Source organism: Pelmatolapia mariae, linkage group LG16_19 (assembly GCF_036321145.2).
Source record: "Pelmatolapia mariae isolate MD_Pm_ZW linkage group LG16_19, Pm_UMD_F_2, whole genome shotgun sequence".
Taxonomy (NCBI): domain Eukaryota; kingdom Metazoa; phylum Chordata; class Actinopteri; order Cichliformes; family Cichlidae; genus Pelmatolapia; species Pelmatolapia mariae.
In genome coordinates this window covers 16,099,034-16,114,674 of record NC_086241.1, presented here as the reverse complement: position 1 = coordinate 16,114,674, position 15,641 = coordinate 16,099,034, and the positions used below count along the sequence as shown (strand labels likewise).

General features: G+C 39.7%; 2 protein-coding genes across 2 annotated transcripts; both read right to left on the bottom strand.

The window, feature by feature from the left end:
• Positions 1–301: 301 nt before the first annotated feature.
• klhl23 (kelch-like family member 23) lies at positions 302–4,127 on the bottom strand. The gene is made up of 4 exons (XM_063499485.1): positions 3,658–4,127; positions 2,180–3,409; positions 1,028–1,180; positions 302–934 (listed from the first exon to the last, which is right to left on the bottom strand). The coding sequence occupies exons 2-4, from the start codon at positions 3,402–3,404 to the stop codon at positions 624–626; spliced, it is 1,689 nt and encodes a 562-aa protein (XP_063355555.1). The 5' UTR covers positions 3,405–3,409; positions 3,658–4,127; the 3' UTR covers positions 302–623.
• A 1,563-nt stretch (positions 4,128–5,690) lies between these two features.
• On the bottom strand, positions 5,691–12,562 carry phgdh (phosphoglycerate dehydrogenase). Its single transcript, XM_063499487.1, has 12 exons — positions 12,271–12,562; positions 10,293–10,444; positions 10,140–10,205; positions 9,987–10,041; positions 9,700–9,798; positions 9,473–9,605; positions 9,233–9,381; positions 8,986–9,138; positions 8,048–8,186; positions 7,651–7,778; positions 7,334–7,556; positions 5,691–6,625 (listed from the first exon to the last, which is right to left on the bottom strand). The coding sequence occupies exons 1-12, from the start codon at positions 12,406–12,408 to the stop codon at positions 6,471–6,473; spliced, it is 1,590 nt and encodes a 529-aa protein (XP_063355557.1). The 5' UTR covers positions 12,409–12,562; the 3' UTR covers positions 5,691–6,470.
• Positions 12,563–15,641: the final 3,079 nt, after the last annotated feature.

The following is a 15,641-nucleotide window of genomic DNA, read 5'->3' as shown; positions in this document are numbered from 1 at the left end:
AGCAGTTTGTGAAATGCCAACAACCATGCCACATTCAAAGTCACTTAAATCACCTTTCATCCCCATTCAGTTTGAACTTCACAGGATCATCTTGAACATGTTTACGTGCTTAAATGCAATGAGATGCTGTTATGTGACTGGTTTATTAAATATTTGTGTTAACAAACAGTTTAACAGATATAACAAATGAAGTGCCAAATAAATTTCTTAAGTCCATAAAATTCACTGAACTCAAACAGAACTTCATTAGCATTTTAGAACTTTATTTAATCAAGGTACAACCTAGTACACCTCTACTAATAAAAGTCTATTTGTAGTGTGATTTTTAAATAATACTTATTAGATTATAAAATGTCATCTTCTCTTTTTTTGCATTTCTTTTCAGTCTATTTTAAACAAACAATCAAACAAACAAAAAACGCTCAACATGAGGCCCCTGAGTTTTGTATGAAAAGCTGGTATTCATCACTATATTCACAGTTTGGCAAATAGCTTCCTAAAGGATCTGGTGCAGGCTGACATGCTGTGAGATAAATATGAAGTGTGGAATATTAGCTCTCTTCAGTGGAGTCACTGTTAGATCCATTTGGCACAAAATAATCAGTAAACAAAAATTTGTGTCACTAAACACCATAAACACAAACACAGCCATGTGACCTGGTCGGGCTGGGGAGAGTCCCCACTATCTCCCACGAGTCCAGCTCAGGGTTATATTTCTCGATGCTTTGAAGGTAAGTCCCTTTGGAGTACGAGTATCCACCTGTTACGTAAATACAACCATTTATTACCACGGCCCCACACTCCATCCTCCTCTCCTTCATCACCGATATCGGTCTCCACTCGTCTCTCTCTGTGTCGTAGCAGTCGGCAATCGTCGTCTGTCCACCCACCACATACAGCTTGTTGTTGAGAGACACAGAACACAGCCCGTACTCTGAAATGAGAGGAGTTCACCTTAGAAAACAGCATTTAATATATTTATTAAATGCTATACATGCTTCTGTTTGGTCTTCTTTAGCACGCATACCTGGATGGGGACTTATTGTAATGATGCTCCACTCGTTGACATCTGGTCTGTACACCTGTGTTTTTTCATAGGTGCAGCTTCCTCTGTAGCCATAATGACCTCCAGTTACATAGATTTTATCTCCCATTACACATGCAGTAGCATTTCCTACACCTTCAAAGAAAACAGAGATCATAAGCATCACTTGAACAGTCCAAACTATCACTTAAAAAAGATGATACCTTAAGTATGTGTTTTATCACTTCATTCATGCAAAGTTATATATATATATATATATATATATATATATATATATACATATATGCACAGTTCAAAGGGACAGTTCACCCAAAATCAAAATTACATGTTTTTCCTCTGGCCTGTAGTGCAATTTATCCATCTGGATCATTTTGGTGTGAGTTGTTCAGATTAGCAGATATCAGCTCTATCAAATTCTGTTTTTTCTTTAATAAAATGGAAATAAATGGCACTTGACATCTGGTTATCAAAGCACTGTTTGGAAAAACTCAGCAGCTTTCCCAGAAACTGTGGTCTAGTCGTTCAAAAATCTGCAAATCTTGTTTCAAGCAGTTTCAGTTATGAACTGCTCTATTATTTGCTAAGCTATACCCCCACAGTTCATCTAACCATGCTGAAAAGCATGAGTTTGCAACAGTGTGACACTATCTAAACATTAATGATGTCTCCTTCTGCTGAGCTGTAATGTTAGCTGCCTGCTCAGTCCCTTTGGGTGGTGGATACAATTCTTAATGTGAACTCTGTCGGATTGTTGTTCTGTGCAGAACATATAATAAATAGCTGCTACCGTAAATGGTATGAGTCACATAAATGATTGTCAATGATACTGTTTAAAAAAAACAACATATAATGACATTTGATTTTAATGCTCATTCTTGAACTTAGAAACAACAAGTTCCATGTATAAGCTGCTCAGGAGCTTTCAGTCAAAAATCACATGATCTTCATCAGCAGATGGTATTATGACCATGTGTTTTAAACCACAGCTTTTCATCCTATAAGAAGCCCATAAAGAACTCATACAACTCCACTAAATGGACCTTGTGGTGAAACTGCTTTCTCTGCCTTCATTTATTCATATCCTGCTCGTCATTTCAGCCCTGGAGATAACACAATCCCAGTATTTCAGCATACCTTGGATCATTTTGGCCACAGGGAACCATTTCTTTTTTAAAGGATCATAAAATTCGGTGTCCCGTTCTGGAGCTCCTCCCCGGTAGCCTCCGATGGCATAGATGCAGCCGTGCAACGCCACAGAGCAATGGTAGTACCTGGCTGTAATCATGGGGCAGCCCTCAGTCCATTCATCACAGTCATAGTTATAAATTGAAACAGTGTCCAGGGCCTCAACAGTGTTTGTCTTGTAGCCACCTGTCACATAGATATTTGCACCAAGTAAACTGACGCTGTAGCTCTCTCTTGCATGGTTGGGCATGTCCTTTCCTTGCACCCATGTGTTGCTGATAGGATCCCAGATGTGGACTTCACAAAGAGGGTGCCAGTAGTACCCTCCAATGATATACATGTTGGCAGACATTTTTCTAGCCGCAGGTATCTCTTTTCCATTTGACCTTAAAGCCTGGATGATTATAGATTTCAATTTCCCATCATTCTTCTTTAAGTATTGTCTATACACGTCTAACGTGGTCTTAAAGTAAATCTCATCCAGATCCAGATGGATGGAGTGTAGCATAATTGAAACGTGGTGTATGCGATTATCTAAGTCATGGTTTACCCATGTGGCGACAGCATCTATCAACACTTCATCTTTCTGCACAGTGAGGTTCTGTACAGCCAAGACTTCTCTCATCTTCTCAGGGTGCAGATCTAGAAACTCCTCCTGTTGAATGAGCTCCGGGAACCTGCTCAGCATCACTCTGCGTGCCTCCCTCTCTAGCCCAGGGCACAGGTGCAGCTCAGCGAAAGCGTGCATGCCCAGGCAGTTGTCCACATCCAGGAGGCGAATGAGAAACTCCTCACATGCTTGCTTCACAGAAACGAACTGCAGCAGGTCTGCAGCCTCCAGCAGGCTCTGTACGTTGCTCTCAGTGATGCACACCTGAGCAGTGTAGACATAGTCCACCAGAGCACCCAGCACCCCGTAGTCTATGCCGCTCAGTTTGATGACGCTGTTTGATCTCTCCTTCATGTCAGCTGTGAACATGACTTTGAAATAGGAGCTGCGGGCTGACAGCAGCGCCTTGTGGCAGTGAAACACCTGTCCGGACTCGCCACACTGCAGAGCGACATCGGTAAACAGCCCGCTAATGTAGAAGTGCCTGAGCGCATCCAGGAGCTCTGCCGGATGGTCACCATCACAGAAGTCATATGTGTAGATTTCGGCTTGTTTATGTGACATGATATCTAGAAAAGAGAGATGGAGAAAGTATGTGTCTAATGTAAGCCACACACACACACACACACACACACACACACACACACACACACACACACACACACACACACATAGTGGGCTGGCGAACATCAAAGCAATACCGAGGCGTCACATTCCCATTTATAATTAATTGCAGTGTGACTGGTCATAGAAGAGTCTTCGCATTTACGCTTTAATCCATGTATCCAAGCAGACACACTGCTTGATTACCACTCACCCTATTTCCATGAATGACTCGAGCTTTTTTCTCTCTCTCTCCTTCCACACTGTCCTCAAGCTCTCCCGTCTCCACCACAGATGAGCCTCAATTTAGCTCACGCAGGACAGTCGCAGGCAGGCAGCTCGATCCTATTTTGGTATTTGTGCGCAGCGTCCATAACCCCCTCCTCCTCCTCTCTTCTCCTCTCCTCTGCTCTGTAGTCTCAAACAGCGGGTCCTTGACAAAACTCCTTCAGAGGAATCACCCAACCCCACCGTTTTCTCTCAGAGTCTAAATATAACCTCCATCCATCCACAGTCTCGTGACGCGCTCACGAACGGCACATTTTCTGTGCACCCAGCAGGCGCAAACAGAATACAAATAGTATACAAATGAGTGTCGCTTTTTACTAGGGCGCAAGAAGGAGAAAGGGAAGACGACGACGAAGAAGAAGTCATTGCACTGGTCCATTCATGTGTTCACCATTCTTGGCGTTGCCATGGTATTCTGAACCCAATTCGAGTGCGGTAAAGGCTTTAGCTAATCCTAACGAGGATTAACAGCACAGGGCTGCAAAACGGAATATGTGTTAATCTCAGCAAATCATAATGAAACAATATTACTGCATTAGAACTAAAGTAATAACAGAGCCTTTGTAAAACCTTTTTTTTTTAAAGACAGATTGTTTTTTGTGCCCCATAACAAGCCGCCTGGGTTTACAAAGCAACAGAGAGGACTGTCACTGCTGTTACCTGAGAGTTTAACGCTTAATGCTGAATTAAAGGGGACAGCGGTGCAGACTGGACTCAATGCATAACTTAATGGCTAAGTGAGAGAGATTTGACTGGCAACTGTTTTGCATAAATGTTCATAAAAAAGTTACCTTCCGTGAGACATGCTGTTTCTTTTCTTTTTAGTCCAATGAAGGATTTTATTCATGAATTTATTCTATCGTTTAACTGTTGTTAAAATGAGAACTGCGACGGTCCCACTCAGTATTTTCTGAACGTTTAACTTATAAATCAAACAAATGATGTTGATAAAACAGCCAACTGAGGTAAAATATCTTTCTGAAGGTCCTTTGCACATTGGCTGCTTTTTCACTTATTTACAGTCCAGCTCTTGTACCTCACCATTTTGATAGGGATTTTTTGTTTTGTTTTGTTAAGCACTTTAACATTGATATATGAATCATTCAAGCATAAAAAGCCACCTTAATCAAGGGATGAACCAGTGTTGTGTCTACACATAACAGACAACTTAGCAAAGAACCAATTATAAATTGTATCTTTAGCCACTTTATCGTACAAACACCTAATTTGTTCCTTTAGTTGAATCTATGAAAAATTCCATCACACTTTGACAGGCATTGCAACAACAGCATGATTTCTAAAGAGCTATTAGACAAAAAAAAAAGAAAAAGAAAAAACAAAAGAGGCATATCTCAGCATGCCATTCACTGTGTCCTTAATAAAAAAATTAAGAAACTGGACAAGCAAAGGACAAACAAAAGCTTGCAGGCCTAAAAAATCAAACCCTGTGTTCAGCAGATGAACAGTATCTAAAAGTCATGTTCTTAAGAAAGAAGGGGGAAAAAACAGCAAAGACCTGACACAGGACCTGAGAGATGCTTAAGGTCCTAAAGTTTATCCATCTACTGGTGACATTAGAAATCGTCTCAAGGTGGCTGTCAAGAAGTCGTTCTTAAGGAAAGGAAATGAGGAAGAAAAGCCTGAGGTATGCAAAATTACACAAAAACTTTACTAAAAATCAGTGACAACAGGTCGTTAAAGAGTGAACAATCCAAATGTGAAATGCTTGTTTCAAATCCATCATCCAATATATGGATGCAGAAGAAGGTATGTTGTATCTGACATTTACCACAAGCCATAGCGCTTTGCTGTGGATTAAACAGATTGCTGTATAGGCTGGACTAACTGCATGACTGATTAGGCAGCGGACACAGATTGAATTAAGTTTTTCATGCAACGATTCCACAGATTTCATTATTTAATCTCTTTATTTATTTATTGTTGAAAAATACACTACTGTGGCACCCACTGTTATTTTCTGGGAGGATGGAGTAAAATATATCTTTGCTTAAGGATTCAGAGAACTGAGCATATGCACTGCATGTGGTAAGACTTATATTTTCTGTAGACCTTCAGAAAATATAAGTGAATACCTTTTTCTGGCTGCTCTGTTTTGAGACACTGAGCTGAAATGTATTCTTATTTAGAAGTGGAAAGTAGTGAGATGAGATGATCTAAAGTGAGTGAGATTTCCATGATGCCACAGGAACAGATTTACATGTGAAAAAAGTTGTGTTGTTGCTTGCTTGTTACAACCTACAAAGCAGCTTTCTGCCACTAGCTCTGGGATGTGTTGTGCAGCCCTTTACTGTGTAATCTTACCAAATATTAATAACAGTGGGGCAAAAAAAACCATAGAACTGACACAAATCACACATTGAACATTTTAATAGAGGAATTATTGAAGGGCTGTCGTACTGAACTCGAGCTGTGTAGTGAAGTATTTTTAAAATATAAAAATATAAGGCGTTCATATTAGAAAGTCTTCTTTAAAAGGATCAAACAACAAACTGAGCAGCGTACAACGGACATTTTTATTTAATTTCTACTTCTACAAGTTAATAAAAACATCTAAACACTGGAATGTTATAAAATGCAGGTTTTAAACTGCAACTTCTGAACAAGTTGTTAGCTGTAAACACAAAGACCGGATCATTTATATTAGACGCTCCTGAAAATGTTACAGATCTCACATCCTGAATGCTATTCAGTGCCTCTGTAAGTGCTTTGCGCTGTCATTTAAAAGCTGAGCTGCGCTGCATCCTTCACCACGGAGTTCAAGGCACTGAGATCTCTCAAGAGAGAGGACACCCCCACACAATACCACAGATCCCCAGAGCGGTCTGCAGGAGCACTGAAAGACTCAATCTCCACTCCCTCTGTGGCCAACACTCCTAAACAAAGAACAATTGAAGAGAGAAAATAGGTGTGAATGGAAAGAAAAGAAACATTGGTGAAGGGTACAATTTAGTTCTCATAACTCAGGGCCAGCTTTCATCTAAATTCAAACTCAAAAACAAATGTGCATAAAGAAGCAGTTGAGGAAAAACAACAAGAATGCATGCTTTGTTTTCAGACACACATTTTAACAGACATGCAAACTATCTACCACCAACCTAAACTTTCCATTTAATTGTTCTGAAGTGAGAAACAATTTTGACTCTTTATATTGTGTTTAAGGTTACTGCCTTAGCCTCCAAAACTGATGGAACTAATGGAAGTCATAAATTAATTTGTAAAAGACTGAAAAGAAACTTTTCTCAGTTACTGATTGTGAATGTTGAATATACATTTGAATATACAATGAGGGAGTGTTTGTGCATCCTTTCTATTGTCCAGCAGGTGGCGACTCTATTGCACTACTGGGTTGGACCTGCTTTTTCTCCCTCTTAATACTTTGTTGCATGGATTCAAACAGTTGATGAAACAAACCAATATTGATATGATAGAATTGCACAGTTGCTACAGATTTGTTGGCAGCACATCTGTGCTTCCACCATGTCCCAAAGCTGCTCTGAGATTTGATGACTGTGGAGGCCATTTGTGTACAGTGAAATCTTTTATATTCACAGATTATAGTTTTGATGTCTACATTTTCTCACCAGCCAGTGAGGACAGGAGTTGAGGATTCGCAGGGGCCTTAAAGAACAGCAGATTTCCAGTGAGAGAGATGGGCTGTCTGAACACGCTGTTGCACAGCTCCAGGAGGACAGGCACTCCACCTTGAACTGAACCGCTGGCTTTATAGCTGCAGCCATTGGCCGCAATCTCCACCTTACACACGCCTTCAGCGGCCCCGGCAGATGCACAGTGGGCCTGGCGAACCTGAAGAAGTTGAGATAAATGAAGAAGATTTATTTGACATATATTCCACTTGTTTTTCTCTTGTTTTATTTGCCTGAATAAATTGACAGTGTACCGTGATTCCAGTTTCTTTAGCTAAGCTCAGCGCATTGATGAGGTTCGGGCAACATCCTGATTCATAATTGAGTAAACCCACCAGCACAGCTGAAGTCATGTAACCAGTGGAGGACTTCATGCAATCCCCTGGTTTGTAGAGCAGAGTGTAAAAAACTTTTGATTACAGGCAAAATATTTTAAAGTAAAACTGTTTTAGAAAAAAAAAAAAGACAAAAGAAACTACACAGAAATTATTTTCCTATAATAGCTTATAAACCCACACGACTGATTGGACAGTTTCACTGTGACACCAGCAGAGGGAGGAAAAACTGCTTCCTAGTATTTTTCCTTCCTATGAGATGAACTCTCCTTGAGGTCGCTTGGTTACAGGAAACTGGTTAAACCAGAAATGTTACCTTGTGTAGTAATTTGAACATGACTGAATGGTTTCTTAGACGCGCTGAAAGACTGAAGAACAGATCCAACGGCTTCTCCGAGTTTAATCAGTTGCTGCGACTCCTGGGAGAACGTGCTAGCCAAGACCTGAGCATTTACCTGCACAAGGAGAACAGTTTAAAATCTGTTACAAAAATCATTCTTTTTCTTTTTTAAAAAAAAAAGGTTATAATTATTTATTTGACTTGAGTTTTTTTTTTAAATTTTTTTACCAGTACCCTCCAAATGTGATCAAACTGGATTATCTACTGATACTGTTTCCTGCTCAGTCTCTGTTTCTTTGTATGTATCACCACTGTTTGCTTTATGTTTTTTGTACAAAACAAACAATAAAATATATCAGTAGTAAAAGAAATAAAGAAAATTTTAACTCACAAATTCCTGAGACTGACGGTTCTGCCAGCATTGCTCGCTTGTCTTATTTTCAGAAACAGTGCTGCAGTTTTATTTTTTATATTCTTCACAGCTTTATAATCATCTGCTTATCTGATAATACTTGACATATTCTGCTGTCCATTTTGTGCAGATGAAAAGTGAAATGATGCATCAAATTCCCACTTTATGGCAAGTGTGGACAGAACCCGAAGCAGAAAGCCTGGCTTAACAAAGGAAGCTAATAACCACTGCTGTGATATCCATTAGGTTCCTGTTTTCTTCTCACCTGCTGCACGACAGTCTGTAAAACAGTCCACTACTTCCTGTACAGATAACTGTGGGTATGAAGTCTGATTTTTTGATAGTGATGCTTTTGAAGCTTGAGAATATTTAGGTTTCTTTAGCGATTCATTTTACACAAATCCGCCAAACAATCACTTCAGTAGCCCTTTAGCAAATTTATAACTCTGGTCTGAGGAGTTATTTTTTAAAAACAATATTAAGAAGAGCATGTAGGACTTACTGCTCCGACCAGGTTCTTTCCCTTCACCATGTCCACGATCTGCAGGGCAATGTCCTCCCCACAGCGAGCCTGAGCCTCCTTCGTACTGGCTCCCAGGTGAGGGCAGCTGATGACATTGGGATGCTCCACCAGCGAGTGGTTCTTAGGTGGCTCCTGTAGCCAAAAACATAAAGACAATGTGAAATTTAAGCAACAACATCTCTTTAATTAATAAAAAAAAGTCAATCAATTTGACAAAAAGAAAAACCTCCACAAAGACGTCAAGGCCTGCTCCTCCACACTGTCCAGACTCCAAGGCTCTGAGCAGAGCCTCCTCATCGATGATGCCCCCTCTAGCACAGTTCACAACCTTCACGCCTTTCTTGCACTTGGCAAAGATTTCATCGTTAAGCAGACCTTGGGCACATCAAAAAGAAATTCCACATCTTGCTGATGGACTTTGCGCCACCGTTATAATCGACCGACATATGATTGGTGTTTAGCTCACCAGCAGTAGAGGGCAACAGGGGAGTGTGGACAGTGATGTAGTCACACTGGGGCCAGAGCTGCTCCAGAGACATCTGTTCCACCCCCCAGCTGGCTGACACCTCTGGAGGAGTGATTGGATCATAGCCAATAGTCTGTTAAGGAGAAAACAACCTGTCATCTTTTTATGTCTGTTTATTTTAAATATCACAGTAACTGTGAGCAGATACTGTGCAATCGTGTGCTGACCTTCATGCCAAATGACTGCATCCTCGAGGCGACCTCCTTTCCTATTCTTCCAAGTCCGACTATTCCGAGCACTTTGCCGTACAGCTCTGCGCCCATGAACTGAAAAATCGGAAGCAAAACAATGACCCACCTCCAAAAATCTGAAAGTACACAGATCCAAGTGTCCCATCTGATTATTCACAACTGAGTGGACAATGGAGCCAACCATGCAACAGTAATGGCTTGATGCTCCCAGTGCAAACAGCCGTTCAAACAGCACACTGGAGAGCAAGCGAAAATGCTTTTACCTTCTTGCGATCCCAGTTCCCTTGCTTCATTGACATCGCTGCTTGTGGCACATTTCTGAAAACAGATCAACGTAATAATGGAATATTACTGCACTTCAATTAGAACCACACAGCTTCTCGGCAATTGTTCAGAAATGACATGACTCGTCTTGCCTTGAGAGGCTCATGAGCAGAGCACACGTCAGCTCAGCAGCACTGATCGTGTTGCCACTCGGCGTGCTGCAGAAAAACACAGTTATAAAGTAAAGTCAATGGTATACTGGAACTGCACAGTGAAGAAAATCTGCATTTAAACTGGAGGCTTACTTCATGACAATAATGCCCTTTTTGGTGGCGGCAGGAACATCTACGTTGTCCACACCGGTCCCAGCTCTACCAATAATTTTGAGATTATTAGCAGCACTGATAACATCAGCTGTTACCTTGGTTGCAGATCTAACCACGAGGCCATCATAGTCCTGAGATTCAGAAAAAAGCAGAGCTGTTTTAAATACACCCAATAGTTTACACAGAGCCAATGGGTGTCAGTTATTTTGAGCAGCATAAAAACTGTGAACCAGTCAAAAATCCTATGCCAGGATATGATATACTTACTAAATAATTCTCATTAATTCCTCATTTCTAAAACTGATCTTTGGCCTGTTTTATGCCAAATGATTTACCTCTGTCCAACCAGAAGTGTTACAAGACAGGTTATAGTGTTTTTTTCCCTGTTACAATGTAACATGGACTTCTATAGTTTTCCATTGCCAGGGGGACACCTGCTAACCATGCAAATAACTTTTTTCCACAATAAAATGTGATTTTATCTCTCTGTCTGTGTCATGTCATGGCACATGACATGTCATGCCATGGCACATGACATGACATAGACTTTGTTGGTCAAAGCTTGGAGAAGGCTGTTTTGTGTTGTTTCATGTGCCGAGTTCTGGGTTTGAATCTGCCCCAAGACCATTCACTGTGTGTCTTTTCCCTGCTCTCAGATTTCCTTCTCTTCTTTCCACTTTCCTGTCTAAATACAGACTAAAAAGCTAAAACAAAACAAACAAAAAAACAAAGATCTTAAAGAAAACTTTAAAAAAAAAGAAGGTTGAAACTGCAGCAGTCAAAACTGATCAGGCTGCAAAATGACATCTGACTGATAACGTTGCTAAATAGTTGTCAGCAGAGTGCCAAACAACATCTGGTTCGTGTACACGCACTACTATTACCAAATGTTATTCTTATTAACTATAAAGGACACTTTTAAGCCGCTTATGTTGATCTTCATGTAAATTCTATCCTATTTGTTGCATGGTTATTTATTAGCCTGTACTGCAGCCAGTTATTAGATCAGTTAGCTCAGTGTGAGAGATGAACACTTTGAGTTGCCCTTGTGGTGTATATTCTTTACTCATTTTATTCTAGAGGACAAAAGCATAATAAATAATTTAAAAATTCTTGAACAGAAGCTTTTTCTTGCTAGAAAGCCCAACAAGGATGTACAGGCATTATTTAAGCAATACAGCCAGTCCATTTTCATCTCAGAGCTTTTTATTTATTTATTTTTTTCCTTCAATTTAAGACTAGATGCTGAGAAAGTACAGCCATCCAATGGTCATTCAACATTGAAATGTTTATTGAGAATAGGCTAAAATACATTTTTAAAAATAAATACATTTTGGAATATGGGGGCTCCAAAAGGCGCACAACCCCAGGGTGTACAATAATGTTAAGACACCCCTGCAGGGGCCTCATGTTATTTAGGGCACCAGAAGTTTTAGAGCCAGCCCTGTACAGTCCATTCAGCTTGTATGAGAACAGCTCATCATTTCTAATCTGACAAATCGAATTTGTTCAAATATTCTTAGACATACACACATTGGCTCTGTGGAGAAAATGTGGGATTAATGGAATAGTTTGGGTTGGGGGTAGAAGTGGAATCAATGGCCGCCCGATGCACTTGCAGCAGATAGGAGGTCTGACCGTGCGGCAATAGTCACAACACCACGAATGAGTTGCATCAGCTTCACAATGGGCGGTACTAACCGAATAAATCAGTTTTTAACTGGCTGTCGGGATCATTTAATTACACGTGTCAGGTTGAATTGTGTTACGGAATAAAAAATGCCGGCTGCTAGTCCGCAAAAACTTTTTTAGGCGTGCAGCGGCATATGCGCACCGATTAGAGCGAAAGCGGCTTTAGACTAAACTTTATAGAAACCTGCTTGGTAGGAAGAAAAAAAACCCGACAGCGGGTGCATGTGAAGAAATTACGCAATATAACGCAGAGTGCCATTACTACCTTTATCTCCGCGATTAATTCATCCTTAGTCATGTTCTGCTTCTCCGTGACTCGGATGCCATTTTCCTCCAGAATCGCCTTGCAGCGAGGGTCGACACTTTCACTAATCAGCACGGTTTTGATGGAGATCGGGGCCATCTTGGTGTTTTCTCTGCGGGTCGCTCGCTGGTGGGCCACCGGTGGGTGCTGAGTGATCTGGGAGAAGAGATGGATGGATGGATCGGGGAGTTGCTTTTTTTTTTTCCCCTTCTGCCGGTTTTGAATGGTTGCCTATGATTTAAGACGTCCCCTTTCTACGTGGATCCGCCTCTCCTGCACCTCTTAAAGCATAGAAAGTCAAATCCGAACAATGCATACTGGAAATCCTGGAAATGGCCTGCATTCAAAATAAAAGTGCAGAAGTACTCTAACTGAGGCTAATACTGGCTTTTGGTTAGAAAGAATACACGTAGTGCTGGTTCAAGGTTAGCAACAGCCTCCTGTTAAAATGGATCAGCGTTATTTATTATTTTGCATATTTGTCACATATACATGTAAATACAGAAAGCAGTTTTTAAACCATAATTCAAATTATTAAGTGAAAAAAAGCTATTCCTAAAGCTGATATCTACTTGTGCCACTCCTGGGAGCAAGAACTGCAATCAAGCTTTTGTGATAACTGGCAATGAATTTTGGCCCACTCTTCTTTGCAGAAATGCTTTAACTGAGCCACAGTGGGAGACGTTTGGTGTGAATAGCCAGTTTAAGGTCAGGTCAAAGCATCTCAATCACAGATTTGAGTCCTAATTTTGATTTTGCCATTTCAAAACCTTCCTTTTATTTTTTGGGGACATTCAGTAGTGGACTTGCTGGTGTGCTTTATATCACTGTCCTGCCGGATATAACCATGTGGCAAAATTCGCAGCAGAATTCGTGGTTCCATTAAATACAGCAAAGCCGCCACAGGCTATCACACTACCACCACCATGCTGACGTGATGTTTTGTTTTTAAATGAAATGCTGCATTAGTTTTATGGTGGTCAGAGGCGCCAGTGTCGCAGCCTCGCCTCTGTCAGTGCGCCCCAGGGCAGCTGTAGCTACAATGTAGCTTACCATCACCAGTGTGTGAATGGGTGGATGACTGAATGTAGTGTAAAGCGCTTTGTTGTTTCTTTAGATTTTGGAGGGAAAACTGCTGTTTCTTTAGATTTTGAGAGCTTTTAGCCTTCTTCACATTGTCAGACAGGTTCTATTTAAGTGATTTCTGGAGTCAACAAGTCTGGCAGCAATATGGCTTCGTATTAGCTAATGAAGCTTAACTTTCCAAAATCAATGGTTTATCACAGTTAATTCATTATGCCTTTTCATATAGGGCCAGGATTGTAAACTTTTTTCCCTCGATAAATAAAATCCCCATTTAAAAATTTCTATTTACTTGGATTTTATTTGAATAGGGTGTTTTATTTTGTACATACTTTTATTTGTCAACTTTAGATTTTCTTTAACTGACTGCTAGGTTTTATTTTATATGATGGGACAGGATATATTTCCTTTATGGCAAAATTGGGAAATGCTTTTGTTAGAGCAGTTAAAAACTAAGACAAACACAGAATACATATAAAGAATAGTTCCAGTAAGTAGAATGATATGTTGCTGAATAAAACAGAATATGACAAAAATATATCAATAAGTAAAAAACTAAATCTAAACAGATACATATACTGAAGGGAAATGAGTGTAAACTGAAATAAAAATAATATATAACAAGGTAAAATATTGTAAGTTCAGTAGAGCAGCAATGGCTTATTAAATGTAATACAAGCAGTATAGCAACTATCAGATGATATTAAGGTTACTCAGTGTAGCTTATCCATACACCAGTCCCTACCTCGAGACTCTAAACGATGCACAGTTTTTAGTTATACCAGGGATAAAATATGAATTGTGCGCTGTACAAATTAGAAAAAATAAAATTGAAAGATTGCAAATAAAAGTAAACACATAAACTGAATTCATAGCTGGAAAGGGATACATCTTTAGTTTGTAAGTAGTATAGCATTGTGTTAAAGTACTTTACCTTTACCAAATAGAAACAGTAGAAAAATATTTTTAGCCTGTCACATAAGTTCAGCGAAACTGTGCTACAAAATGAAAACAAACTCTAATCATGAGGTATTGATTATGCTTATTTTGAGATACATATTTTGTTTTTCAGACTTTACTAGTGTAACTTTGCATGAAACAGTTCAGAATAACCTTCAAAACTCTATCATATAACAGAGTATAAACTATAACAGCTTAAACACAAGTATCAAAGTAAAGGATCTGAGAGATGTGATCACCTAAAGATCAAATTGGTCCATAACTCTCCCCATTTAACAGTAAGTCAGGTCAGGCAAGTCTTAATTCAACAGACACTGTTCATCACCTGACTCATTAGGCAGCACATGACGGGCCATGTTTCACTGCTGGCTCAGTAAATTTAGCACATCTGTCATGGTCACACAGCTGCATATGCCTAAAGGACCAGATTTTACAATAGATTTCATAGACCAAGATCTTAAACAAGAGTAAAGACAACAAAATGACTTAATCTGTCAGGAGCCCTATTACAAACCAAAATCAGTGTCCAAATCAGAGACTCCATCTTTGTCATCAGATTTCCCATCATCTTTAATTAGTATACTGTAAACAAAAGCTTTATGAACCATTCATCCATTACTTTCAGTTACTCTTTTAACATTTTTTTCATAACTACAGGCTTTATTAGTGGGCAAATTTTGACACATCAGAGTAGTAAAACTGAGCCAGTTTTACTATGGCTCAGTTCTACTAACTGTCAGCACGTGAATCACAGGAGGACTCCGCCTGAAGACTGCAATGAGAAAAACTTTACCTGCTTGTTATTTTTAATAAACCAAACATTGTACTTCACAGCGTTCTGGTCTATGTTTGTAAGAAAAAAATAAAAGTACAAATGTGGTGCTTAGAAAAAATTAAGTTACATATTTGATGTTGTTTTAAACCATAGACATGATTGTTCTTTCTAAGTTAAGACAACCACTTTTCTCCTCTTGGTGTCAGTGAGATAACTGAACTGCATCCCGATGCAGAAATTGTGTATAACTGAGGAAAGATCACAAAAAAACGTGTGACACGCCATTCATTTTCCCTAGTTTATTACATAATGAATTCAGAGTGTATACAAGTGTGTATATATACACTTGACTGTGTAAAACTAGTGTAGATCAATGGATTTATTGCCTACTAATTTGAGAAAACAGATCTCTCCGTGTTCACATACTCCAGTTGCCGGTGTTCCGGCTATCACTTCCTGAGCCCCGCTGACCCTCCGAGGACTCTGCCTATCAGTATTCAGAGGATGATTCTGA

Excerpts from the sequence above, each read along its gene's own strand:
- phgdh (XM_063499487.1), bottom strand. The coding sequence starts at position 12,408 with ATGGCCCCGATCTCCATCAAAACCGTGCTGATTAGTGAAAGTGTCGAC. Across the intron at positions 8,187-8,985 it reads GAAAGAACCTGGTCGGAGCA|GTAAATGCTCAGGTCTTGGC; the intron begins GTAAGTCCTACA and ends CTCCTTGTGCAG. Across the intron at positions 7,557-7,650 it reads CTAAAGAAACTGGAATCACG|GTTCGCCAGGCCCACTGTGC; the intron begins GTACACTGTCAA and ends CAACTTCTTCAG.
- klhl23 (XM_063499485.1), bottom strand. The coding sequence starts at position 3,404 with ATGTCACATAAACAAGCCGAAATCTACACATATGACTTCTGTGATGGT. Across the intron at positions 1,181-2,179 it reads TGTGGCCAAAATGATCCAAG|GTGTAGGAAATGCTACTGCA; the intron begins GTATGCTGAAAT and ends TTTTCTTTGAAG. Across the intron at positions 935-1,027 it reads TACAATAAGTCCCCATCCAG|AGTACGGGCTGTGTTCTGTG; the intron begins GTATGCGTGCTA and ends CTCTCATTTCAG.